The sequence below is a fragment of the Uloborus diversus genome, chromosome 6 (assembly GCF_026930045.1).
Source record: "Uloborus diversus isolate 005 chromosome 6, Udiv.v.3.1, whole genome shotgun sequence".
Classification (NCBI taxonomy): Eukaryota; Metazoa; Arthropoda; class Arachnida; order Araneae; family Uloboridae; genus Uloborus; species Uloborus diversus.
Window position 1 is genome coordinate 2,181,276 of NC_072736.1, and position 27,636 is coordinate 2,208,911.

At 34.1% G+C, this 27,636-nt stretch overlaps 2 protein-coding genes across 3 annotated transcripts in view; one reads left to right on the top strand and one right to left on the bottom strand.

The window, feature by feature from the left end:
* Nucleotides 1–26,900, bottom strand: part of LOC129224013 (uncharacterized aarF domain-containing protein kinase 5-like) — a gene marked incomplete at its 3' end in the record, with an annotated part of 41,489 nt that extends 14,589 nt beyond the window's left edge. Inside the window, 5 exon segments of one of the 2 annotated variants that reach the window (XM_054858408.1) lie at nt 3,010–3,210; nt 11,003–11,066; nt 13,008–13,301; nt 13,416–13,541; nt 14,487–14,539. In XM_054858408.1, coding sequence (XP_054714383.1) covers nt 3,010–3,210; nt 11,003–11,066; nt 13,008–13,300 — 558 coding nt within the window. 2 annotated transcript variants of the gene reach the window in all.
* A 402-nt stretch (nt 26,901–27,302) lies between these two features.
* The window catches only part of LOC129223801 (protein IMPACT-like), a 40,405-nt gene continuing 40,071 nt past the window's right edge, over nt 27,303–27,636 (top strand). Inside the window, exon 1 of the mRNA XM_054858156.1 lies at nt 27,303–27,517. The gene's annotated coding sequence lies outside the window, so the exon portion shown is untranslated. The remainder of the gene's footprint in view (nt 27,518–27,636) is intronic.

Genomic DNA, 27,636 nt, shown 5'->3' on the forward strand with positions numbered 1-27,636 from the left:
ATTATTCATTGGCAAATGTTGATTTGAAAATGCATTCTTTTTTAATTTTTAAACTTGATATTTAATTTAAATGTATATGTATTTCTTTAAAAGATAAAAAAAATCAATTTCTAGAAGAAAATTAAAAATTTTAGGCCTCCTACTGGACACCTAAATACTTTTTAATTTGGATAAATATTTTTGTGCTACATGTGGGGCTATAGGAGAAACGTTTTACCAACATGAAATTTCGAGCTTCAAAATTTTTTTTATTTTTATTCGGCCTAGTACACAGGGCTGGTTTACAGTTTCAGGTGCAAGTTTCCCTAAATTTAAGGTAGGGAACCTAGGGCACGTATAAAAAGTTAAATTTTGTATTCTTTGACCCATTTTTACTTTCTTCGATATCTAACATATGGAAGAAAGTATTGGATTTGTGCAAATTTTCGAATTTCGCCGGATTTCAATGTTTTGAGGTGTGCTGAGTCTATTTCGACCACTTTTGGAAAATGTCTGTCTGTGTGTGTGTCACCAGTTTTTTGGGGCAGCTCTACAGCAAAAACTACCGCAGAAATCAAACAAAATCTGGTACACATGTGCCTCTATGTGAACTTGTGCCCATTGGTTTTTGGCGCCAATTTCTCCAAGGGGGTGGAGCAATGGGACGTTCCTTGAGTCATGCGTGCCTGCTATTCCCCCGTTTTTGTCATCAAATTTCCAAAATGAATTACAGTAGACCCTCGTTTTTCGCGGGGGTTACGTTCCACGGAAATGCCGCTTAAATCGAAACCGCATAAATTGAGACCTCATACTAGTGTTAAAATAGGGGTTTGGTTCCGTAGATAACAAAATACTTCATTCTAGTGATAACTAACTGTATAATAAGTTTAATGTGTACTTATATCAACTTTCATGTACAACATGCACAAAGAAAACATAAATTAATTTCGTGTTCAATTTATAAAGAGGAGTTGTCTATGATAGTCTTTTGGCAGTCATTAAGAATTTTTCTATGTAATTCTTATCAGAGCATTAAGGCATCCATGACCAATTGCGTCATTTCCATGATAGAATCTTCCTTCACTAACAAATCAGAAAGATCATTTCTATTGTCTAGGAATGGCTCAAAATTTTCAATGTGAACGTTTTCGGCTGTGCGTCACCGAAGTTGGTATCCTCGTTGGCTTTGGCCTCCTTTGTCACTCTTAAAAGCTCTTCTTCTAGTGAGTTCTGGACTGCATGAGTTTAATAACTTTACTTCTGGAAAGAACTCTGGAACCAATCGCACAAAATGTCTCCAGTGGCCGAAGCTCGATTATTAGCAAGCCAAAATGCAGTTGATTACGCGTAATCTGCAATCTTTAGGCGTTTTTATTTTGAAAGAGGGGAAAATTTTATCTGTTTACATTGCCGCATCCGTGTAAAACCGAAACTCGTCCGCACAAAATGAAATAAAGGTGTCAAATCTTAAACCGCGTAAAATAAACCCGCATAAAACGAGGGTCTACTGTATCTCTACATAGTATAAAATGAAGTCTCCAAAAAGCGTCTGTGTGTTTGAACTCTCAAAACTCGAGAACTACCTGGCCGATTTCACTGAAATTTTCAGTTTGTTCCTTTAAGTCCTGGGAAGGTTTTCAGACCGGTTCGAAAACAATTCGATGAATAGTTCCTTTTTTATTCTTATTTAGGCCCAATTTTCACATAAATTCCAGAATATGTTGGTGAAAAATTACTCGCAAATAGTAATATTATATATCGTTGGAAAGGGAAGAATTTTCCACGTTCGTGAAATTACGCAGTTGGTTATAATGCTCTAACTTAATTGCGGCGGGAGGTTTTTACGTTTTTAGTCGAATTTTTTTAGGCTTAGCTGAAATTTAGGCACTACTTTCATCATTAAATGCGTCAATAAAAAGTGAAGGAATAGTCCCACAGTTTTCTTTTTGACAGCATTGAAAAGAGCTGCTTTTTTTACTCCAGATCTAACTCGGCCTAAGGTCGAAAGTTTAACCCTCTATCTCTATTAGAAAAAAAGTTACAAGCGAATTAAATGAAGTACAAAAATCTGTTCTCTATTGAAGTTTTTAACCATTTTATTTTGTGTTTCCATGGTAATGCTTTTTGAATCCATTGTTTATTTCCATCTTTCTCATTTTCAATTCTTAAACTTATTTTATTTTGCGTTTCCATGGTTACGTTTTTTAAATCTATCTTTCTCATTTTATTTTAATTTCTTAAAAGTATTTTAGTATCAGTCGCCATTGTTTGGCTAGAAAATTTTGCATGATGGTTTTTTTTCTTTCATTTAACCCTGGTTATTGAAGATACTTCACTTGACCTAATGCTTTTTTTCAATGTAGACCGGGTAAAGCAGCTAGTAAATTTTATAACAGGCTAAAATGGTAATAAAGCCAAAAATGTCTTACACCTTGGAATTCAAGTGTACAAGTACAAAAATACTTTAAACCCATAAAAATTAATGATAACAAAAGAAAAGAAGGAACTTTCATGCACAAACAAGCACTTAAAAACCAATATAATGAAATAAATAATGAAATAATATGAGCTGTTCAATCGGTACAAACAGAATAATTCTTACAGAATAATAGAATAATTTCCCCCTTCAAGTCATATTGAGCAAGAAATGTATCAAGGGTGCAAGCGGACTGAAGTAAAATTTTCTGAAAACAGTGTGAAATTTTCGGAAACTATGAGGATGCTTGACCCTCCCCATCCCGGTACAAACTCTTCAAATAGGATTACAAAATCACTGAAAAAAAATCATTTTCAAAGTTTTTAAAAAATAATTTTTCAATTTTAGAATGTGTTGTCAGCACAAAATTTTCGGAAACGGCAACCCAAAATTTTCAGATCACTAACACCCCTGAAATGCACACGAAATAGATTTTAAAACTTCTTAAGTTTTTACGATTTCCTAAAATGTCTGTTTGAGCCGACATTAAATATCTTGTCTTTCGATGTGCAAAAAACTAAAAGGAATCTTAATGCCAATAGACAGGAACAAACCTCTTCCTCTTTACGAGCGAGGGCCTTGTCATGCAGAGCAGAAAGAATTTCAACATACTCAGGGGGTAAAATGTGATTGAGGGACACCAGCCCCTGCCCCAGCTTGATGTAGAGGCCACCGTTTTTGAGACAGCCTTGAAGAAGTCGATTTGCAGAAACTTGATGGCATTTTTTAATAGCCTCCTCGTATTCTTTGGAATCCTTTACAGAAGAAAAAATTGGCATTTTAAATAAAATTTGTTTGAGAATATTAGGGTTGTCCTTATTTATATGGGAAATATTTTTTTTCGGAATTCAACAAGTGATGCCCCTAGTTTTGTGACACAATAATAAAAAGTAATCTGCGCAAAATTTGAACTTGATCGGTTGATAATAACACGTGCCCCTAGGACGTTGAACTTTAACACTTTTGATAATTTTCCCACAAATCTTCGTGTTTTTACTTCAGACCCCGTATATTGTTTCTCCAAGGCTTGAAAAATACTTTTGCAGTGAGGTAGCACTAAAATTAATCTTTTTAATTACTCCATATCCTCTAAAGATTTTACATTGAATAAGAATGAATTAGTGCTTTAGAAACTTTACCTTAATTGTATGCTTTTCTCAATGTATCTCAATTGTATGCATTTTTTTCTGATAGTCTTGTAAAATAAATTGCTTTTGTGACTCATATTTTGGTAAACTGAGTGCGAAATTCTTCGATTAATAGTGTTCCTTCTCCAGTTTCTGTTTCTTAGATCAAGTTGTAACTCAGGGGACTCAAGAGGAGGCGATTTTGGATCTAGTTTTCTGTAAAATATAATTGCCATTTATTATATTTATAGCATTGAAACCTAGCAACCCTATTTGCCACACTTATTACAAACACAGGAAATTTTTTAAATCAACACCCCCAGAGCCTGGAGGAGGCAATTTATTGTTGTCAAAGATCATTCATTTATTGCCTAGGCCATTCATTAATAGCCTAGGCAATTAATGAATGGCCTTGTGTCCATCTTTGTGGAAAGAAATGTTCCCCTGCCGCTTGGTTTCAAACGAGCGCAGAAAAGCGGTATGCTTGACCCAAGGCCATTGGTGTGCATGTACCCTCTGTAACATGTAAAATTTTATAGAATGAAAGTGACAGAATGGTCGGTCTGAAAGCAGCAGCATCTGTTGAGGTTCAAATTACTTTAAATATGAAACGTAAGAATATTTTTACAGAAAAATGAGAAAATTCGCAATTTTTTCTTCGAAACTCGAAAAAGGGGGGCCCTAGGGCCATGGGTTAATATTCATGGATTGACTTAAAATTTTGCAAGGATCATTTATTTCTAACAACAAATTGAGGGGTCGTCGCATAAAATATCTTTAACTTCAAAAATAAGGACCATCCTAGAGAATATTTTTAAATATAAAAGGTGAAATACAAATTGATAATCTTATGGCTTCACTTTTTAATTTTAATCACCATGAAATAGGAAAGACTGTTCACTTAACCAAGAGTTTTTATTCTTATCCCCCCCCCCCCCAAAAAAAAAACATTCAAGGGGTTCTCGAGGAGTTTTTTAGAAAATTCATTGTCCACAAGTACGGATTGGTTTTTCCCTTATTTTCAAGGACTATCAAAAATTTCATCAGAATAACTAAGTGCTTTTAATATTTTTCATGGACCCATTGAAAAATCAAGCACTTTTCTAGGACCTCTCAAGTTGGCAAAATAAAATTCAAGCAAGGATCATAGGAATCCAGTTAGCATTTTAGAACTGCCAAAGTGAGCTGGATGGTTAAAAATATGTTCATTAATGATTAGCTTGTTGGCATTGAACCAAAAGTTATAGAGTCCAAAAATATAATTCTGATGCATACGTTTTGTCGATTATTTTTTTTCTATCACTGATATAACTTTCTTTTTCTCCTTTTTTTTCGTTCAAAAATTTTGATAACAGCTACATATGATAACCCTTGCAATAATTCTATGCCTTCTTACCCCACAGATTGGAAACCACTGGATTAAATGGATTCATAGAAACTCTGAGGTTACTGAGATACGAATATACAGAAAATATGGTATACGCCCAAAATGTCGCGGCCAAAATGTCGCGGGCCAAAATGTCGCGGCCAAAATGTCGCCGTCCCAAAATGTCGCCGGTCCAAAATGTCGCCGTCCCAAAATGTCGCCGGTCCAAAATGTCGCCGTCCCAAAATGTCGCCGGCCCAAAATGTCGCCGGCCCAAAATGTCGCCAGTCCAAAATGTCGCCAGTCCAAAATGTCGCCGGCCCAAAATGTCGCCAGTCCAAAATATCGCCGGTTCAAAATGTCGCCAGTCCAAAATGTCGCCGGTCCAAAATGTCGCCGGCCCAAAATTCGCTAGTTCAATTGGTACGAAAAATTTAATTGTACGTCGATGCTTTTCAGCATAAAAGTTGCGAAAGAATATTAATTGCCTTTCAAAGTAAGTTCCTTCAAAAATTCCAAACGTTTTCTCCTGTCTTAATTCGTAAGCATCAGATTAATTCCAGAAAATTAATAGTTTTTAGAAAAACATACGTTTTTCTGTATACTATTAAGAACGTAAACATGCGAAAGGCTGCTGCAACGGATTTCTCTTTCTCGTTTAATCTGATTAATAATAATACTCAAGATGTAAAGCAAAGGATCAAGATGTAACTCAAGGATTCAGACAAAAAATTGGTATGGAAGTAAAATTAAACTGTTCTAAAGGCGAATGAAAGAATAGTGAGGCGCTATGTGAATATGGCAAGAGAATAGGCGGTTTGTATTTTTTGGCGTAATGAAGTAAAAACAAATAACTCCTTCACTCTAGCATATTATTACCTTAGCGACAAGTCAGTAATTTAGGGGATCAGGCGGAATGGCCCCCGACTTTGAATTTTTTTTTTATATATACAAGTGGAAGTGCTTTTTATAGCAATCCTATGAAATGTGCATTGGTTATATGCCCGTTATCCTCCCTCTCCCCTTTCACTAGAAAAATTCGAAATCACGGGCCAGGGTGGAAATCAAGTAGAAAGGTATCAATGAAATTTAATTTTCTCAGAGATTTTTTTAACATCACCCTAAGAACTGTAAAAAAAAAAACTGTACGTTTTCAGTGAGATATACGTTGGTTAAAGTAAGATCAAAACTGTTCTGAGACTTTTTCTGGAAATGAAACTGAAGAAGTTTAACAAGACTGCTCGAGACCTTCCTCTGAGAGGACATTTGTATGTCCTTTGCGACCGGGATTTTGGGACAGCAAAACAAATGTTTAACAGAGATGACAGATTATTGCCGTGGAAACTCTGTCTTATGAGTAAAATTCTGAAATTACGTCGAAATCTTCACCGTCAAATCTTTTGAAATCAATGAAACCCGTAATTGCTAAAACAGGTGTCTTTCACTCAGATTTTTGAAAAACGACTCTACGCGATGACAAATATTTTCAATTCTCAACATTCATGAAATTTATATATTCGATAGAACATCAAGGGGGACAATTTCAGAACAGCTATTTTATTAGAGGTTTTCAAGAGGATACTTTCATGCTTGCGAAGTAGCGCTTGTCAGCTGAATCACATTTTCCAATTTTAAATAGAAAAGAAAAAATTTCACAATGTAGGGTGAAATAACTGATATCAATGAGATTATTCAGATCAATTTTGACCTAGACTTATTTTTAAAATGAGTTTCAAAAAGTAATAGTTCTAGCTCAATATAGCTTGGTAATTCAGAAAGAAAAGAATACTGATAATAATAATAATAAACAAATAAGTTTTCCCCTCTCAGAAAAAAATGCTGTTTTAATTATTGAATTTTTACTACGCAAATTGTATAAGAATGCAAACTCAGTTTTTATTTAACACCCACGCTAGTTAAAGTGCTACAAAAATGAGAGGAATACACGGCTAATTTAGATTTTATTTATATCTTGCTCAACCTCTCATATTTAAATTCAGTATATTTTTCATTGTTTATTTAATTACACTGACTCACCGTAAACGATTACGAAATTCAACTTAGAACGAAAATAAGGCTTGTTTTCGTTTAATTTCACTTGCATACTACATTTTTGTATGAATCCTCGCATTACTTCTTGAGATATAGCAGTCACATAAAACGATAAAAAATATTCGGTGATCCATCCTTTTGGGATGACTGAAGCCAAAAATAAATGAGCAACTCGCCCTTTAAGATATACCTGTAGACCAAATTTTTTCTTAACACTTGTACAGTAGACCCTCGTTTTACGCGGGTGTTATGTTCCACGGAAATGCTGCGTAAATCGAAACCGCGTAAATTGAGACCTAATATCAAAAATAGGGAATGGGTTCAAAATAGGGATTAGGTTCCGTAGATAAAAAAATACTTCATTCTAGTGATGACTAATTGTATGAAAAGTTTAATGTGTACTTACAGTGGCTCCCAAAAGTGTTCGTACACTTTGAAATTTTTTAGTAAAACCAAAATAACTCGAAACTGAATTCGAATATGGAGTCCAATATTTTTTCACAACATTCCTATGCCATTCTAAATACAACCCATTGGTTTTTTCAAAATATTAACGGATCTACTTTTTGAAATGGGTCAGAAAACAAAGAGACAGAGAAATAACACGCCACAAAAGTCATCGTACACCCAAATATTTTCGAATAAATTCATGATTAAAATTATCATATGCCGTTTTATTATTATTTTTGCATTGTGTTGACCCTTATAAGTCATTTGGCTTTAATTTTTTGTTTATTTATTTCTTAATATTGTGCTTATTGCTATAAAATCGCTGGTATTCGTAAAAAAACCGCAAACACCATTCAAAATTCGAATTTGTTTCCCACAGTTGCGGTAAATTGGTTTGAAATTACTCTAAATTAGTTAATTTATTTGTTTGTATAGTAGATTGCTTGATAAAATGCTTTAAACAAAGGAATCGGACCGAAAACAAGGTAAGAAAAGGTCAACCGGCAAAGTTGACAAAACGTGATCAGAGATTTAAAGTTGAAAAAATTATAAAAAATATACATTTGAGTGCTGTAAAAGTTTCTACAGAGTTAAAAGAAAAATTGTACGTTTAATTTTCACCTAAAATTTTTCACCAAGTTCTCTGATTAGCTGGATTAAATGGGGCCTCTTCCCGCAGAAATTTTCTTGTTCGCACGAAAAACACAAAGCTTACGCTTTTCGTCGCAAAATCAAGGATAAATAAGCTAAAAACGTTTTAGAATTACGTCTTGTTTACAGATAAAAATGAATTCAACATTTTTGGTTAAATTGTTGCATAATTGTAAATAGAAGAAAAAATTAGGAACTTAATCTTAAGAACTTAGTTGGATCAGTTAATCACGACGGTGGAGGTGTTCTAGTGTGAGGGTTCATATCATCATCAGGACTTGGTAGTTTGGAATTTTTTGATGAAATAATGAATTATACTGTTCCTTTAAATATTTTAAAAACCAATTTTGAACTCTTAACCAAAAATTTGGTTATTGGAAACAACTTTGTTTTTTTTATCAAGATAACGATATGAAGCACTCGGTTTTCAACGTTTGCGTCTAGTGCCTCAAAAATCGTCCTAAAATTCAGAAAAACCCCCCTCAATCTCCAGATTTGAACTTAATGTAACGTATTTAGAGATATCTATAGGCTAGATTACAAAAATACGGCTTTAAAACGAAAATAGAGCTAGAAACAGTAAGATTCGAAGTGTGGTTGAACACTTACTCAGAAATTACGCAAAAAAAAAAAAAAAAAAAAAGAAAGAAAAAGAAAAAAAAAGAAAGAAAGAAAAAGAATGAAATCTATTCCCAGACGTTTAAAAGGTGTTATGAATACTATATGATATTCTAATAATTAATAACTTAATAAAAAGTTAGATTATTCAATAATAAATAGACATTTTATAAAGTGTACGAAGACTTTTGTGACATAGAATTTCCGGCACTTTTTGATTTTTGATTTGTTAAAAATTAAGTTTTAATATTTTTAAAAAACTTTTCATGTAGTTTTGGTAAAAAATAATCATAGATCTTATAATTAAATACCGATTCCGAAATATTAATTCTAACCGGGCTTATTTCGTTGAAAGTCGTAGGTGTACGAAGACTTTTGGGAGCCACTGTATATCGAATTTTATGCATAATATGCATAAAGAAAACAAACTAATTTCGTGTTCTGTTTATGAAGAAGAGCTGGCTATGATAGTCTTTTGGTAGTCATTAAGAATTTTTCCTCTAATTCTTTGCTGAGCATTAACGCATCCATGACCACTTGCGTCATTTCCTAGATAAAATCTTCCTTTACTAACAAATCAGAAAAAAGATTATTTCTATTGTCTACGAATGGTTCAAAATTTTCAATGTGAGCGTTTTTGGTTGTGTGTCACCGGAGTCGGTATCCTCGTTGGTTTTGACCTCCTTTGTCACTCCTAAAAGCTCTTCTTCCAGTGAGTTCTGAACTGTGTGAGTTTAATCACTTTACTTCTATAATGGAAAAAGCTCTGGAACCAATCGTATAAAATGTCTCCAAGGACCCAAGTTCGATTATTAGCACGCCAAAATGCAGTTAGTTACGAGTAATCTGCAATCTATAGGAGCTTGGGTTTTGAAAGAGAGGAAAATGTTACCTGTTTGCATTGCCGCATCAGCGTAAAACCGAAACTCATCTGCGTAAATAAAATGAAGGTGTCAAATCTTCAACCGCGTATAATCGAAACCGCGTAAAATAAACCTGCTGAAAACGAGGGTCTACTGTATTACTTTTTGAGATATATCAGTCACAGATAAAAAAAAAAGAAAGGAAAAAAAAAACATTCGATTGCTCCACCCTCTGGTGTTATTTGCCCCAAAATCTGTCCCCCTGCTGCTTCCTAACATTTTATTTGATTCCGTTCATCATTTTTTGAGCAATGACAGTCACGCATATCGATGAAAACGTTCAGTTACTCCACTATCTTGAACGAATTGACGCAAAAAAACCACGCAGCCCTAGATCATATATGGGTAATTGCGGGTATCGTTTGAATTCTTACCACAGGTTTTGATGTAGAATGGCCCCAAAAAATCGGTCACATACAAACGCACACTATTCTTGAATAAAAGTTTTAAATAATTTATCGAAAGTCAGAACTGAACGCCGTCAGAACGTTTTACAGTTGGTAGATAGCGAGTCACAAGAAATAAGATAACGTAACGCTTGTATTCTATTTGTTTGCTGAAAAACAGCCGAGAGTTGCGAATCAAAACGGAATAATCTTTTTAGAATTCATCAAAAAACTCAGTTAGTTCAGTCCCATTTTTAACGAAGACATTCATTAAAGGCAGTAAACATTTATTCTGCAAATTTGGTGTTAAACAGCATTTTTGTACATTTGCATTTTTCTTACCAACTGAATGAGCGAATTTTGGTTCTACGACATTTTGGACCGGCGAATTTTGGTTCTACGACATTTTCGCCCGGCGACATTTTGGCCCGGCGACATTTTGGCCCAGCGACATTTTGGCCCGGCGACATTTTGGACCGGCGACATTTCGGCCCGGCGACATTTCGGCCCGGCGACATTTTGGGCAGGCGACATTTTGGCCCGGCGACATTTTGGACAGGCGACATTTTGGCCCGGCGACATTTTGGGCCGGCGACATTTTGGATCGGCGACATTTTGGCCTGGCGACATTTTGGACAAGCGACATTTTTGCCTGGCGACATTTTGGCCTGGCGACATTTTGGCCTGGCGACATTTTGGACAAGCGACATTTCGGCCCGGCGACATTTTGGACCGGCGACATTTTGGCCGCGATATTTTGTCCCGCGACATTTCGGTGGCGACATTTTGACCCCAAATCAGAAAATATATTACAAACAAATGAAAAATACAAAATATTAAGGAAATCATGGAAATTTTGAAGAAAAAAAATTCTAAACTATGAATAAATTTGTTAAAATAGATTTTCAAGAAAATTGAAAATTAAGTTAAAATGGGTTTTTAATCCTGATAAAATGTTATCAAAATGAAATTACCTCATCTAATCCATACAATTTTATCCAGTAATCAACAGAAATTGCTAAACCAACAACAAGAGATCTGCAGAAAAGAAATACAAAGGGAAATTAACATATATTAGTTAAAGAAATAAAAATATTGACCTTCTTCCAAAATAATGATAACAATCATCATTTAAGCTTATTTACAAGTTTATATATATATATGCACAAGACAATTTCAATGAATAATGACAACATTTTTCTTTGCGACTAAGAATAACATCCATCACATTAAATTCATAATTAAATAAGGATAGATATTTTATTTATTGCATCATACATGAAATTAGAAAAATAACATTTTCATACAGCTTCAGAGCAGTTTTAAAGCAGTCAAACTCTTAAAGTTCAGCCAACAGTGTAGCATAGCTAGTAACAAAGCCAATAAGATGCTTGGGTTTATCAATAGATCTATTTCAAACAAATCTAAAGTTCTTCAGCCCTTATACAGACGTTTGGTAAGACCTCATTTGGAGTATGCTGTTCAGTTTTGGTCTCCTTATCTTAAGAAAGACATTAATGTATTGGAAAGGGTTCAAAGGTGGGCTATAAGGTTAATAAATGGACTTTCTCATTTAGACTATTATTCCCGGCTTAGAAGGCTAAAAATGTACTGTCTTGAGCAAAGAGACCGAGGGGACATGATTCAGTTGTTTAAATTTATTAAAATGAAAGATGTTACGGGGCTGAAGTTTAGCACTGAAAACAGGACAAGGGGTCGTTGTTTTAAGCTATTTAAATCTCAGGCTAACATGGATATTAGGAAAAATTATTTCAGCAGGTTAGTGGAACCTAGGAACAGCTTACTGGAAGAGGTGATAATGAGCACAGGAGTAGATAGTTTTAAGAGGGCCATTGGTCTTCATTGGGAACTAAGAAATTGACTAGGACCAGTCTAGCTGAGCCCAGAGCATGTTGCTGGTCGTCACTTTTGTATTTGTATTTGTATATTATCACCCGAGGACCCAGAATACTAAAGATGCTCCGGCCAAATGACATTATATACAGTCATCATTTCTGTGTATAGATAAATATGTGTATAGGGAAATGGGATACATTTTGGGTTTTCAATATAACTTGGTCAATTCTGTTTCTTGTAAACCATTTGGAAATAAAGTTTTTAGAATTCCCGATAATTCTTGCAATTCACTTTATTTTTCATGTTATCTAGTTATTTCTCTATTTACACTACATAACACTTATTTTCAGTTTTTGCATTACTCAGCATATACTATTAAAAGGTAGTATAAAATTATTTGTATTGTTGCAATGTTTTCTAGTTTAAATATAGGCACCAGTTATTGATTCTGTTGTACCAGAAAATCGCCCATCAAGATATGACGGGTGAAAATTACTTTTACATTTGAACGAAGCAATTGCCTTTTGATAGTTGAAATTTTAATCCAGCAAATTAACTCTAAACTCCAGTAGATAGCGCCCATTGTTGACCCTTTTTTCATTTCTTCATTCCCCTGAAATCCCCGAGTCTTACCAGTAAAGCAGTTAAGTTACCGGATCCAGTTCAGCCTTGTCACAATAAAGCCTTTCCCTGCATGTGAAACATTATCAAAACATATTATCAAATTATTATGCCGTGGCCTGAGTTTTATTGTTGATGACGTCAGGAGTGTTTCTTGATCATTGGCTATTATATACATGAGGATTACTCAGTGAAAAAGAGGTATATTTAATAATTGATTAATACTATAATTATTGCCTTTGCTTTGACTGTCCAAAATCTTATGTGATAAATTAATATATAAATTGTTAAGTCATTTTCCATTCAACCATTTTCAAAAGAAATGTATGAATAAATGTTTGAATAATTCTTATTTCCAAATATCAATGTGAAATCATTGACAATTTTTGGAACATCAATGTTTCGTAATCAATGTAGCATAATATTCAATTAAAACCAATAAACCAATCTTTTGATTTGTATGATACACTGGAAAAATTGAAACAGTTAAAACATACAAACCTGAAAAATCTTACGATACCGGAAAGTGTCACATCCACTTGTCTCTTTCGATAAGAATCTAAGAGCTGATAACAAACAAAGGGTCCGATTGTGACGCTGCCAAGTACAGCATATTTTACACTCCTGTACACAATGCGTCTGCTGTTGTTAGTTTTTCTTCCAAGATGGAAAGAGCGGTTCCCGAAATGCTTCCAAACCAATCTTTTACCACTAGGAAATGCGAAGTTTTGTGCTCCAACACATCTGGAGGAAACACCAGGGGCAAACAATTTTGATCCAATGTTCCAAAACATCCTGAAACAGATTAAAATATTTATAGTGAATCATGATTATAGTGATCGCAGTCTGAACTTAAACACAAATTTTGAAATATGAGCTTTATTTAAGATCAGAACCACAGCACAGAACCTTTTATTTGGGATCCAGAATACCGGGAAACCAGAAAATTGGGGATGTTTTGCTCAATTTTTCCGCTGTTTTTAAAAATAAGCATTTTCAGCAATTTTTCCAAAAGTGACCATTTTTCTGAAATACCTAAAAGAACACGAACAATTTCTTTATAAATGTCGTATTGCTCACATATAACTCAGGGAATTCGGCACAAAAAAAATCACAATAAGTTGGAAGAGAAAAAAATTAAACTGAATTTTTTCTTGATAAATCTAAATTGTGAAGCAATCTATATAAATAAAACAAAGAATATATACATATATATGTGTACATATATATATGTATTGTAACGGATCCGGTGCGACTTCCAACTTTCTTGAAAGGAAGTTCTTGATTAAGAATACAGGAAATTTATTTACACTATGTACAGGGAAGATCGTCAACAACTGCTAAATTAATCATCAGCAATTAAGCAAATATCACACAACACCGTAACTCAACGGTTACACACGTATTTACTTCCCAATACGAAAACAACACAGCGAAATGCCTCGCAATAAACAGAGCAAAAATGCTCTCAGTTCGAAATCTCAATCGAAACTCCCCTCTTTATCACGCAGGACGCTTTTATAAACATCGAAGAATTTTCCACAACATTCTTACCTCTTCTCGAAATGCGTAGACCGTTATCAAATTTTATCAATGAAAAGAAAAGAAAATAGGGGGTCGTATACTTTAGCCGAATGAAAAGGGGTTGTATATTCATTACGGGAAACTATTTACAGGTTACGTTACTACAATAATTACTATTTACAGAATTCGTAACAGTATGTTCCCTACACAAATCCTGTTTATGTCGGATCTCGACCAAATTTGGCAGGGAGGTACTTCGGCGTCCGAGAAGGAACATAGGGGTTTTTTCAAACGGCACAAAAAGTACCGAACTGTGCAAATGAAAATGAAATTAGCAAATTTCAACTTAGTTTTACGCCTAAATTTTCCATTCTGTTACACATAATATAGAAACTAAATAGTTTGGTCTGCACTGCATGATATGTAATTAGCATATCATGCACTGATAAGAATTACCTTATAAGCTTTCTAACTTTTAGAATGTTCAGCTAGATAGAACCTAACAAATAAATACAGACTGGGAGGCTGGACATGACTGACTAAAATTATAATACAAACATTTTACATCTATTTTAAAATACAGAAAAGACTATTCCATTTTGTAAAGAATTTCTGCAGAAAATGTAAAAGTTATGGGTATTGTAGAAAATGAAGAACAGGTAAAACAGCTTCAAGAGGATTTAGATTATATTACTAAGTGGGCAGATAGGTGGGGTATGGCAGATAATGTAAGGAAATGTTAAGTGTTAGACTTAGGTCATGGAAATAAGTGTACAAGCTTTTGTTTACAGGGTTCAATCATTAGTCAGGCAGAAAAGGTTATGTATAAAAGAATCTAAATAAATCAGAACTTCAAGTTTAGTCAACAGTGCATCATTGCAAGTAACAAAGCCAATAGAATGCTTGTTTATCAATAAATCTATTTCAAACAAATCTAAGAAGGTTCTTCTGCCTTTACATAGGAGTTTAGTAGAGACGTACCGAGTAGCACTTTGGCCGTGTAGCCGAGTACCGAGTTACTGAGTACTCGACCTTTCACTACTCAGCCGAGTTACCAAGTACCAATTATGTTTTAAGAAAAAACCACTGACGCACATGTGATGAATTTTGAAGTTATTGGAATAGACCTCCTTGTCCATATAATAGTTTTTAAAACTAAATTCCTGCTGAAATTTAATTACGCATTATTTAAAAAATTTTGTGTCAAAAATTTTACAAAGACATTATTTTTTAAATTAAAAATAAATAAACTAAAGGTATGATTAATCAAGTTGGAATTTAAAACAAATTACAGTAAAATCCCTCTAGTGTGGACACTAACAGGACAATTTTTTTGTCCTCAATAGAGAGGTGTCCGCAGGACAGGGGTTTAATAATGTTAATTGCATTGGAACTGGGGAATTAAAAATTGTCCGCATAAGAGGGGTGTCCGTTAGGAGGGGTTTCACTGTATACCAATCAATTATAGTTCTAGTCCGCCAAACATAAATCAGGGGTCTGTCCAGGATTTTTTACAGGGTCCGTTTTTTGTGAAAAATCAAAAAATTTTGTGAAAAATGAATTAATTTTGTGAAAAATCAAATAATTTTGCAAAAAAATTTTTTTTTTTTGGTTAAAACGAAATTTTAGAATGCAGAGATGGCACAAACTGCATCAATTAAACTTAAAGTCGAGTGTTTTCCCTCTTCTATGTCGAGAAAATCATTCTGGAGTGGTCTGATATTTGGTGGTGGGGGGGGGGGGGCATCGTTCTCTCAAGTATCAATATTTACCTACCATTCTACATTATGTTAAATTATACGAGAAATATTTCGGTACAGTATTTAAAATAATTGTAACAAAAAAAAAAAATTAATTAATAAAATAAAATTCAGAATAGGGTTCAGCATTTAACTTTTTGACCCAAGACCACTCTTAAAAAAAGCACAGAATTTTCGTTTAAAACTTATAAATTCCGTGATTTTAAACAAAAATAAAAAGATATTTTAATTGTTTACCCCTCTTAACAAAGCGTAACAATCATCAAAAAATTCTAAAAATCGGATTCCCGTAGCGGATGCAAAGAGATCGCAATTCTCAAAGTGAAGGCATCAAAAGTATAAAAACAGCTTGTGAAAGAAATATTTTTGAAAAAATTATTTTAAAATTGCATTTTAGAGTCCTATGATAAACATTTCATTAATATCTGTGGACACAGTTGAAGCAAAAAAATAAATAAATAAAATAAAATAAAACCATCTATTCAGCATTTTAATTTTTGACTTAATAACAGAAAATGGAATTTTGCTTTAAAAACTTGAAATGAGAGTTCTAACAGAAATAAAAAACACTTTTCATTTATTTGCATCCTAATAAAGCGATGTTAGCTTGAAAAAAGAACAAAATATGATTCTCATATTGGATGTTTAAAAGATTGCATATTTCAAAATGTAGACATCTAAAGAAAAAAAGAAACGGTAATTAAAAGGAGTTTATTTAAAGTTAATCATCCTTGTTAGCATCGAAAAAATCAAAACCCATATAATTTTCTCCCCAAAATAACAATTAAACATCGCACCACACTCACCGTAAAAACGCAAATATTGACAAGCTGGTAAAATGATGGGAAATATTTTCTAATCAAGTTCATTATAAAGGTTCAACGCCAGACGCTAAGTGGTGATAATTTGGAAGTTGGTAACCCCCTCCTATCTGAAGCGATCATATTTTTTTCCCCCACCCTTACTATCCCTTTGCAGTTCTAAGTTCATTTTCGCAGATATATATTATTATTGTTTATTAAATCATGAGAGGGGAGAAAAGTGCTTACCAATGCCTTTTCAGAAAAAGCTTACAACAGGACCACTGCTAATTAGCTGTGATAAAACAAAGAACCATTATATTTATTTGGCAGTTAGAATTATTTATCGCTTGAAGGAGGCATCCACAAGAGTGCCGATTTTTTTTTTTTCTCAAAATTAGCCGATTTTGAAAAAAAAAAAAAAAATCAATACATATTATATTAAATATCAATATTATATTAAATATTAAATATATTATATTAAATATCAATATATTATAATCTGATCCCTCTAATTTGACTTAAAAAAAGGTTCAAAAAAAATTATCGGTTTTATACACAGAAATATGCGTTATTTTACTTTCACACTGGCTCTTTCAATAAACAATTTGTGAAAGATCCGATCTTGTTTATCAGAATTTTGTGAAGGGTCCGTTTTGTTTGATCGGGATTTTGTGAAAAGTCCGTTTTGGTTGATCGGATTTTTGTGAAGGGGTCCGTTTTGGTTGATCGAATTTTTGTGAAGGGTCCGTTAACGGACCCAAAATATCCTCTGGCCAGACCCCTGTAAATAAGTTTTTAAAAGCAGATAAAACAAATGTGCAGGAACACTGCACAACACGTGTTTCTGCCCCCCCCCCTCCTCCCCCGCTACAAGGAACGTCTTTTTCAGTGCATAACATGTGAGCTAAAGAATGTAAAGACATTCAACAAAAAAATCATACTTTTGTCAGATGGCTTTAAATCCACGAGCTTCCATTTTGTGCATAGAAAAAGCAATTCCTTGTAACGCCAAAACAAGTGCCTGCAGTCTTCCTGCACTGTGCTATAAACGTTGTTTTATTTTCTTTTACTTTTTAAACAAAGGTATTTTTTATATTTTTTATAACTAATTTTTGTTTGTAGCAAAAATCCATTTTTAATATAAAAATTCCATATTTTCTATACTTACCTTTTTTGCATAATTTTTAATAAATAAGTTTTATTAACTTAGCGGACATCAAAATGAAGATTTATTCATACATGAATAATTGATATAAAGCATTACAAACTTCATTATTCTCAAAAATTTAAATTTGATTTATAAATTTTAATTGTAAATGATTGCAGAATATAATGCTTGCTCTTTTTTATACATTTTAGTATCTGTCTAGGACAATATTCAATTTTTTGCAACTACTCGGTATTGGCCGAGTATCTAATTAGAATTTGGCCGAGTACCGAGTAGTTACCGAGTACTCGGTACGTCTCTAGAGTTTAGTAAGACTCCATTTGGAGTATGCTGTGCAGTTTTGGTCGCCTTCCTGAAGGAAGATATTTCTGTATTGGAAAGGGTTCAAAGAAGGGTAACTAGACTAGTAAGGGGACTTTCATATTTAGATAATATGACCAGATTTTTCAAGCCAAAAATCAGGACACATGACGGGGGGGGGGGGGGGTAGAGTAGTTTTTTTTCCACAGGCTTAATATTTTACGTAACAGAAAAATGTCAAGAAATAACTCAAATGTACCAATAAAGAACTCAAGTTGAAAATATTATTTAATATTATTCAGGGGTCTGGCCAGAGGATATTTGGGTCCGTTAACGGACCCTTCACAAAAATCCGATCAACCAAAATGGACCTTTCACAAAATCCCGATCAAACAAAACGGACCTTTCACAAAATCACGATCAAACAAAACGGACCCTTCACAAAATTCTGATAAACAAGATAGGATCTGTCACAAATTGTTTATTGAAAGAGCAAATCTGAAAGCAAAATGACGCATATTTCTGTGTATAAACTGATAATTTTTGGAACCTTTTTTTAAGTCAAATTAGAGGAATCAGCTTATACAAAATCGGCTAATTTTGAAAAAAAAAAAAAAAATCGGCACTCTTGCGATGCTCCTGTAAGGGATAAATAATTGCTACCGCCAAATAAATATAATGGTTGTTTGTTTTATCACAGCTAATTAGCGGCTGTGTTGTAAACTTTTCTGAAAAGGCATTGGTAAGCACTTTTCTCTGCTCATGATTTAATAAACAATAATAATATATATCTGCAAAATGAACTTAGAACTGCAAAGGAGTAGTAAGGATGAGGAAAAAAAATGATCCCTTCAGATAGGGTTACCAACTTCAAAATTATCACCACTTAGCATCTGGTGTTGAATCTTTATAATGACTTGATTAGAAAATATTCTCATCATTTTGCCAGCTTATCAATATTTGCGTTTCTTTTTATGGTGTGGTGATGTTTAATTGTTATTTTGGGAGAAAATTATATGGGTTTTGATTTTTCGATGCTAACAAGGATGATTAACTTTAAATAAACTCTTTTAATTACCGTTTTTTTTTCTTTAGATGTCTACATTTTGAAAAATGCAATCTTTTAACATCCGATATGAGAATCATATTTTGTTCTTTTTTCAAGCTAACTTCGCTTGATTAGGATTCAAATAAATGAAAAGTCTCTTTACTTCTGTTAGAACTCTCATTTCAAGTTTTTAAAGCAAAATTCCATTTTCTGTTATGAGTCAAAAATTAAAATGCTGAATAGATGGTTTATTTCATTTTATTTTTTGGGTCAACTGTGTCCACAGATATTAATAATATGTTTATCATAGAACTCTAAAATGCAATTTTAAAATAATTTTATCAAAAAGATTTCTTTTACAAGTCGTTTTTATACTTTTGATACCTTCACTTTGAGAATTGCGATCTCTTTGCATCCGCTATGGGAATCCGATTTTAGGAAATTTTGATGATTAGTACGCTTTGTTAAGAGGTAAACAATTGAAATATCTTTTTATTTTTGTTAAAATCACGGAATTTATAAGTTTTAAACGAAATTCTGTGCTTTTTAAGAGTGTCTTGGGTCAAAAAGTTGAATGCTGAACCCTATTCTGAATTTTATTTTATTTATTCATATTTTTGTTACAATTATTTTAAGTACTGTACAGAAATATATCTAGTATAATTTAACATAATGTAGAATGGTAGATAAATATTGATACTTGAAACAGCGATGCCCCCCCCCCCCCCCCCGCCAAATATCAGAAAAAAAAATCCAGAATGATTTTCTCGACGTAGAAGAGGAAAACACTCAACTTTAAGTTTAATTGATGCCGTTTGTGCCATCTCTAAATTCTAAAATTTTGTTTTGACAAAAAAATTTTTTTTCTTTTGCGAAATTTTTGATTTTTCACAAAATTATTTGATTTTTCACAAAAAACGGACCCTGTGAAAAATCCTGGACAGACCCCTGTTATTACTAATATTGTTTATGTTGAGAATTTATTTTCTCCCCGTTCGCGGCCAACACCTGACGCTTAACAACTCCTCCTCTTCAATCCAAATCATGGTGGAGGTAGTTCAGCGTATTAGACATTAAAGAATAACATTTTACATGGCATTCTTACATATACTGACAGAAAAAAATCGAAAAAGTGTTTAAAAAATCTATGTTATATTTCTTGTGTGACGGAATGTAAACAAAAAAAGCGAGACTTTTTCGACAAAGCGGGACACTTTGGCGGGACATTCCCACAGCGAGACAGTAAGACAAAAAGCGGGAATGTCCCGACAAAAGCAGGACGTATGGTCACATTCTATTTAGATTATGATACCAGACTTAATAGGCTTAATATGTGTTGCAAGCCTTTGCTTTATTTTCCCACCCTTTAAGAATTTGTACGTTTTTGTTTGGCAACAGTGAATATGTTTTGTTAGAACAGCTAAGTTTCGATTCGAAATGTTTTAAGCAGTGTATTAAGAAATTTTATAAGAAATATTAAGAAATAAAAGTATATGAATGGGCAAAGTGGTGTACACTTAATGTCGTATCTAACATGTGGTGACCCGGAGTAGTGATTTTAAAGAAGGTCAGTACTTTTTTTAAGGGATATCTGATTGAAAAACTTTAGTTTTTGTTTTGCAATGGAAAATCTTGTCAAGAAGCGATCTCCGTTACGAACATCTTTTACTAAGACATATAAGAATTTAATGGCCTTGTTTGACAATGAAAATATTGCAATAAGTGATCTTAAGATTAAATTAGCTACTTTGGAACGCATTAATGCTGATTTAATGACTCTTGACAACGAAATTTTAGAACTTACGTTAAACGCAGACGATGACGGTAAAAGTTATACTGTCGAATTTGAAGCTATAGAAGAATATAAAATCAAGTTTGATGAAGCGTTAGTTTACGTAAATTCTTTTTTAGAAAGTAAATCCCAGATAAGCGCTAGTATTAATAATGAGAAATCACAACTAAAACTTCCCAAACTGGAATTAATGAAATTCGGTGGTGAAGTTAAAGATTGGCTGTGCTTTTGGAGTCAATTTAAAAGAATTCACGAACATAAACAAATGGAAGAGGAAGATAAATTCCAATATTTAATAGTGTATGTCTCCTGGTACGAGAGCGAAGGAGATCATTGATAGTTATCCACCAACAGCAGAAAATTATGAAAAAGCAATTGAAAGCCTCAAAGCAAGGTTTGGCCGCGAGGAACTGTTAGTGGAGTATTATGTTCGCGAACTCTTGACTTTAGTTGTTAAAAATGCTACTAAATCGAAACTAAACATTACTCAATTGTATGATAAGCTTGAATCCCACCTAAGATCATTAGAGTCTATTGGGATGACATCCGACAAATATGCTGCTATGCTATTCCCACTTGTGGAATCGTGTGTTCCAGAAGACATTTTAAGAGTTTGGCTAAGAAATTCTGCAAGTGAAGAAAAATCATACAGTGCAAGACTGAACCAGCTTCTAAACTTTTTAAGAACTGAAGTAGAGGGGGAAGAACGGATCACCCTTGCAAAGTCGGGAATGAAGCAAAGTGATTCCTACAGAAAATTTTCGAAAGATAAGGAAGATATTATACCTACTGCGAGCAACTTGTTTTCAGGAGTGAAAGAAATTAATAGCAGTAAGGTAATGCATTGTATATTCTGTGAAAAATCTCACCAAAGTAAAGATTGCTACAAAGCACAAAATTTAAGTTATGATGAAAAATTGAAAATCATGAAAGAGAAAAATCGTTGTTTTGCGTGTTTGAAAACAAGCCATCGAGCAAAAACTTGTAAGAACAAAGTTCAATGTGTGTTTTGTGGAAGAAAGCATTACCTTGTTTGTTGTCCAGAATTTAAGCAGAAATCAAAAGTTACGGTAGAGTGCAAACAAGAAAATTCCGAAAGCAGCACTCTTTCATCAACATGTACTTCAGGGAGAGTTTTACTTCAAACATTAGTGGTTGGCGTTCAACACGAAGGTAAGAAACTTCATCTAAGAGCTTTAATTGATACTGGATCCAAATTTTCCTATATTTTGAAGTCAAGAATAGAATCGTTAGGAATAAAATCTGAATCTCAAAGAGAATTAACACACGTTGTGTTTGGTGGGAGAACATCTGATATGAATCATAAATGTTATAATATCAAGGTTGAGAATCTGCATACTGGTTATAGCTGCAAAGTTCCTGTTCTCGATCAGCCTATTATTTGTGGATCCATACCTAGTCTACAGAAAGGACCTTGGATAACCGAGCTAGCCGAAAAAGGAATTCATATCACTGATGTTAATTTGGTCAATCCGCAGATTGATCTTTTGATAGGCTCAGACTTTGCCGGAAATATTTATACTGGAAAAATACAAAAATTAAGTACAGGTATTTTTGCCATGGAAACGTTGCTTGGATGGGTTTTAATGGGAAAATCGATAACAAGTGGAGGTAGAAATTCTATTGCTGCTGCAGTTACCTCTCTTTTAATACACAATCAAGATATCAGAAACCTGTGGGAGATGGAAGCTATTGGCATCAAAGATCCTTTCGAACAGAAATCTAAAAGTTAAATCGATAAGGCAGTAAACGATCATTTTATAGCAAATTTAAGAAAAGATGACGAGGGAAGATATGAAGTAAAATTGCCATGGGTACATGACAAAAATCTTCCTGAGTATAGAGATATAGCTGAAAAGAGACTAGAAAGAACAACAACAAAGTTAAAATTGGAAGGAAAATATGATGCATATAATATGGTACTCGAGGAGTGGTTAAATGATGATATAATTGAAAAGGTACCACTTGAAGAATTGCCAAAATCTGGTTGCTACTTGCCACATAGAGGGATTTTCAAGGAAAATTCAACAACCAAGATCAAACCAGTTTTTGACGCATCCAACAAAAGAAAAGGCTTTCCTTCTCTCAATGATTACCTTGAAAAAGGTCCTAACACCTTGGAATTGATCCCGTCATATTAGTAAGATTTAGAGAAAAAAGAATTGGAATTATATCTGACATAAGAAAGGCTTTTTTACAGATAGGAATCAATGTAGAAGATAGAGATTATCTTAGATTTCTGTGGTGGAAGGATAGTGAAAGTAAAACAATATAAGTTTTGAGGCACCGCAGATTAGTTTTCGGTCTTACGAGCAGTCCGTTTATTCTTGGATCAGTTATTCGGCATCATCTGGAAAACTCATGCATCGAACATAAGGAAATTGCTGAAATGTTGTTGAAATCGTTTTACGTTGACAATTGCGTTACATCGTTGGACACAGAAAGTGAAGCTCAGCATTTTAAAGAAGTCTCTACACAGTTAATGGCAAGCGCAAAATTTGAATTGAGAGGCTGGGAGCTTACTGATTTCAATGTCTCAACTTCTGAATAAAAAATCTCTCAAGTCTTAGGAATGCTGTGGAATCGTGGAACTGACACTTTATCTTGTGATGTTGATTTAGGAGTTGAAATGATAGAGCCATTTACTCGAAGAAAGTTACTTTCCGTTGCACAAAGAGTATTTGATCCGATCGGGTTTTGCTGTCCTGTAACATTGTATCCAAAATTACTTCTTCAAGAAAGCTGGAAGTCAAAACTCGGATGGGATGACGAACTATCAACAGATGTAACTGAAAAGTTTAAGAAGTGGTTTAAGGACCTTCATCTTTTGAAGGTGGTTGAAATTCCAAGATATATGTCAATCGACAACTGTGTATCAATCAGTCTTCATACATTCTGTGATGCATCTAAATTGTCTTTCGCAACAGTCATTTTCTTAAGAAGCGAAAGTAAAGATCAAGTGTCAGTGCAATTGGTGCTTGCTAAATCAAGAATTGCACCATTGAAAACGATGTCAATCCCTAGGCTGGAATTAATGGCATGCACAATAGGCGTACGTCTCACTGATACAGTAAAAAGAGCTTTAAGTATCCAAGACATTGAAGAATATTATTGGACGGACTCGACTTCAGTGTTGTATTGGATAACTCATGAAGATACATGGACTGTGTTTGTAAAAAATCGAGTTAAGGAGATAAGGAAATTGTCTGACCAAACAAAGTGGCGACATGTGCTAGGTTCAGAGAATCCTTCGGACTTACCTTCAAGAGGTTGCTCAGTGCACAAACTGATAGAATCTCGTTGGTGGGAGGGTCCTCATTGGCTGAAGTTGCCGAAAGAAGAATGGCCTCATTCTACTTTAATTGATGACACAGAAAAAGCTGACAGTGAGAGACGCAAGGTAGTTGCAACGGCATTAAATAATGTCAAGGACTTTTCTTCAAAAGTTTTCAGCTACTTTTTGACATACAAGAAAAATCTAAGAATGATGGGATGGATATTAAGGTTCTTAGAAAATTCCCGTAAGAAAAGAGAAGAAAGACAGCATGGAGAGCTTAAAGTTCGTGAGCTAGAAAAGGCTGAAAAAGTAATAGTAAAGTTCATACAACATAACTCCTTCTCATCTGAGGATATTGAAAAATTAAAGTCCATCTGTGTGTTTGAAGATGAAGGAATTTTGAGAGTCAAGACAAAGATTTTCAGAAGGAAAGATGAAGAAGATTTTAAATGTCCCATAGTTTTACCCTCTGATCATCCTCTAGTGGAACAGTTAATTTACGAAAGGCATTTGGTCTCATGCCACAGTGGAACTCAAGTTGTCCTGGCAGATCTTCGACAAAAATTTTGGATTCTTAGAGGCCGGAAGACGGTTCAAAGGGTCTTGAAACAATGCATTCGATGTAAGAGATATGCTTCAAAGAAATTAGAAACCATGCCTGCCCCCCTTCCGGAAGAAAGGGTACGAGATGCATTGGTTTTTGAGGTGACAGGGGTTGACCTGGCCGGACCACTTTACCTGAAGAAGGGAGATAAAGCATGGATATTATTATTTACTTGCGCCGTGTATCGGGCTGTACATTTAGAATTGATTCAGAGCCTCTCCACTGACGGATTTTTGCTTGGATTAAGAAGATTTATAGCAAGAAGAGGCAGACCTCGAAAAATATATAGTGACAATGGAACAAATTTTGTTGGCGCGGTTAATCAATTTGCCTCCCTTGATTGGAGTAAAATACTTCAAGAGAGTTCAATTTTGAGAATTCAATGGGAGTTCAGCCCTCCTACAGTCCCTTGGTGGGGCGGGTTTTGGGAACGTATAGTCCAAATGGTGAAGAAAATCTTAAGAAGAGTTTTGGGAAGAGCTTCCTTAAATTTTGAAGAGTTGTGTACAATTCTATGTGATGCCGAGGCAGTTATCAACTCACGGCCACTAAACTATCTATCTGAAGATCCGGAGGACTTGACACCATTAACTCCAGCAATGTTCATCCAAGAAGTTCAAGCGGTGGGAGTGCCCGACTTAGATAATTTAGACAGCGTCAATCTTTCTAAGAGGGTCAGATACCAACAAAGGTTGAGAAAAGACCTAAGGAAGAGATTTCGGGAAGAATATCTTGGTATGCTTGTTCACAAGCAGGCAAACAAAGCCCTCGTCACCGGAATAAAGGTTGGAGACATAGTCCTCATCGGTTGTGACAAACGACGACTAGATTGGCCAATGGGACGTGTAGTAGAAGTGCTTCCAGGCAAAGATAATTTTGTTCGAGTCGTAAAAGTGAAAACTAGTCATGGAGAATTAATTCGTCCAGTACAACGTTTGTACCCTTTAGAACTGGATTGCTCTAGTGAACTATTTAACAATAAAATATTAAAACATGTAGAAGCCGAGCACTCTGCAGGGGAAAAAGGTTTGAAACCGACTATAGATGATAAAACTGACACTATTGATCTAGGAATTGGTGTTACCCCAGAACTGATTCAAACCAGATATGGTAGAAAAGTTAAGAAACCAAAAATTTTTGACATTTGAGTTACAATTTATATTTTAATTTGTTTTCATGTTTATGAGGTATAATTTTAGGATTAAACTACTTAGAGACATTAATTTTATTATCAAAGTTCAATTTGTTAACATGAAAGTTTTAATATTTTAATAAGTTTTGATTTTATGTGTCAAGTATGTAAAAAAAAAATCAAAAGGTGGGAGAATGTTGCAAGCCTTTGCTTTATTTTCCCACCCTTTAAGAATTTGTACGTTTTTGTTTGGCAACAGTGAATATGTTTTGTTAGAACAGCTAAGTTTCGATTCGAAATGTTTTAAGCAGTGTATTAAGAAATTTTATAAGAAATATTAAGAAATAAAAGTATATGAATGGGCAAAGTGGTGTACACTTAATGTCGTATCTAACAATATGTATAGTCTGGAGCAAAGGAGGATCAGAGGGAACGTGATTCAGTCATTTAATACAAAGTCATTATCAAAACAAAATGAATGATGTTAATGGATTAAATTTTTGCACTAAACGTAGGATAAGGGGTCATTATTTTTCACTATTCAAATCTCAGGCTAACCTAGAAATAAGGAAAAACTACTACTTGAGTAGGGTTGTGGGCACTTGGAACAACTTACCGGAAGAGGTGGTAATGAGCAAGGGGGTGGATAGCTTTAAGATGGCCATTGATCTTCATTGGGGACTAATAATTGGCTAGGACCAGCCTAGCTGGGCCAAGAGCCTGTTGCTGGTCGTCACATTTGTATTTGTACTATTGCATACTTTTTTTAAACGGTAACGCATGAGAACTACCTAAGAATAATTTCATACAGAACATACGAAGATATTATTTACATTCACAAACATAAGTACAGCATAATACAGTAAGTGGTCATTTACTTATGCATTCGAATCACCGCTTCTTTTCCATAAAATTTCCACAAAAAAAGACAGAAACTCCTTCATTTCGTAAACAAACCAAGGCTGCAGAGTTGAGTGTCAATTGCTTCAACTCATGACTAGTTCTATTTCTCTGAACAGAATTTTCAGTGGAATATGAGAGCTTTATCAAAAAGGATTCTTAGAATTCGAAAGTATACAGTCATTTTCAAAAGATTTCTTATGTTTAATAAAAATTCTTTCAAAAAACAGAAAAAAGAGCAGCAAACACAGGTTGCGTTCGACGAGCTCGACCGAGAGCAACCGGTTAGTTAATCACTTGACAGTTAATGATCACGTGCTCCAATCATCCAATCAACTGCTTAGAATGGTAACCGCTGTGGTAACAGGTTTCGACCGGTGAGTTTCGTCGAACGCAACCACAGAAGAGTTCTCTACAGCTCAACACTTGTAAGGTTTTGTTTACATTTTGAATTTCCACGTGCGAGTTTTTGACGAAGTCGCGGATTGATGCCGCATAGAAGTAGCGAAAAGAAAACTGCTGTTCTTGCTGTTGACATTACTAATTCTTGATTTTTTAAACATTGGATTGCAATGTTATTGCTTTGCGAAAAAGGAATTGATAACAAACATAAAACCTCATTCTCCAAGATTCAGGAAAGCATCTTAAAACGATTTTGATATGTGTCAATTTTTTTGATTAGGTATTTAATTTTTACGATTGAAGATCGCATAAAAACAAGAGCTGTTGGATTTTAATCTTTGAACGGTGATAATAGATGTGTCGGTTTTTCAAAATATAATTCTCGTTTTTTATTGATCC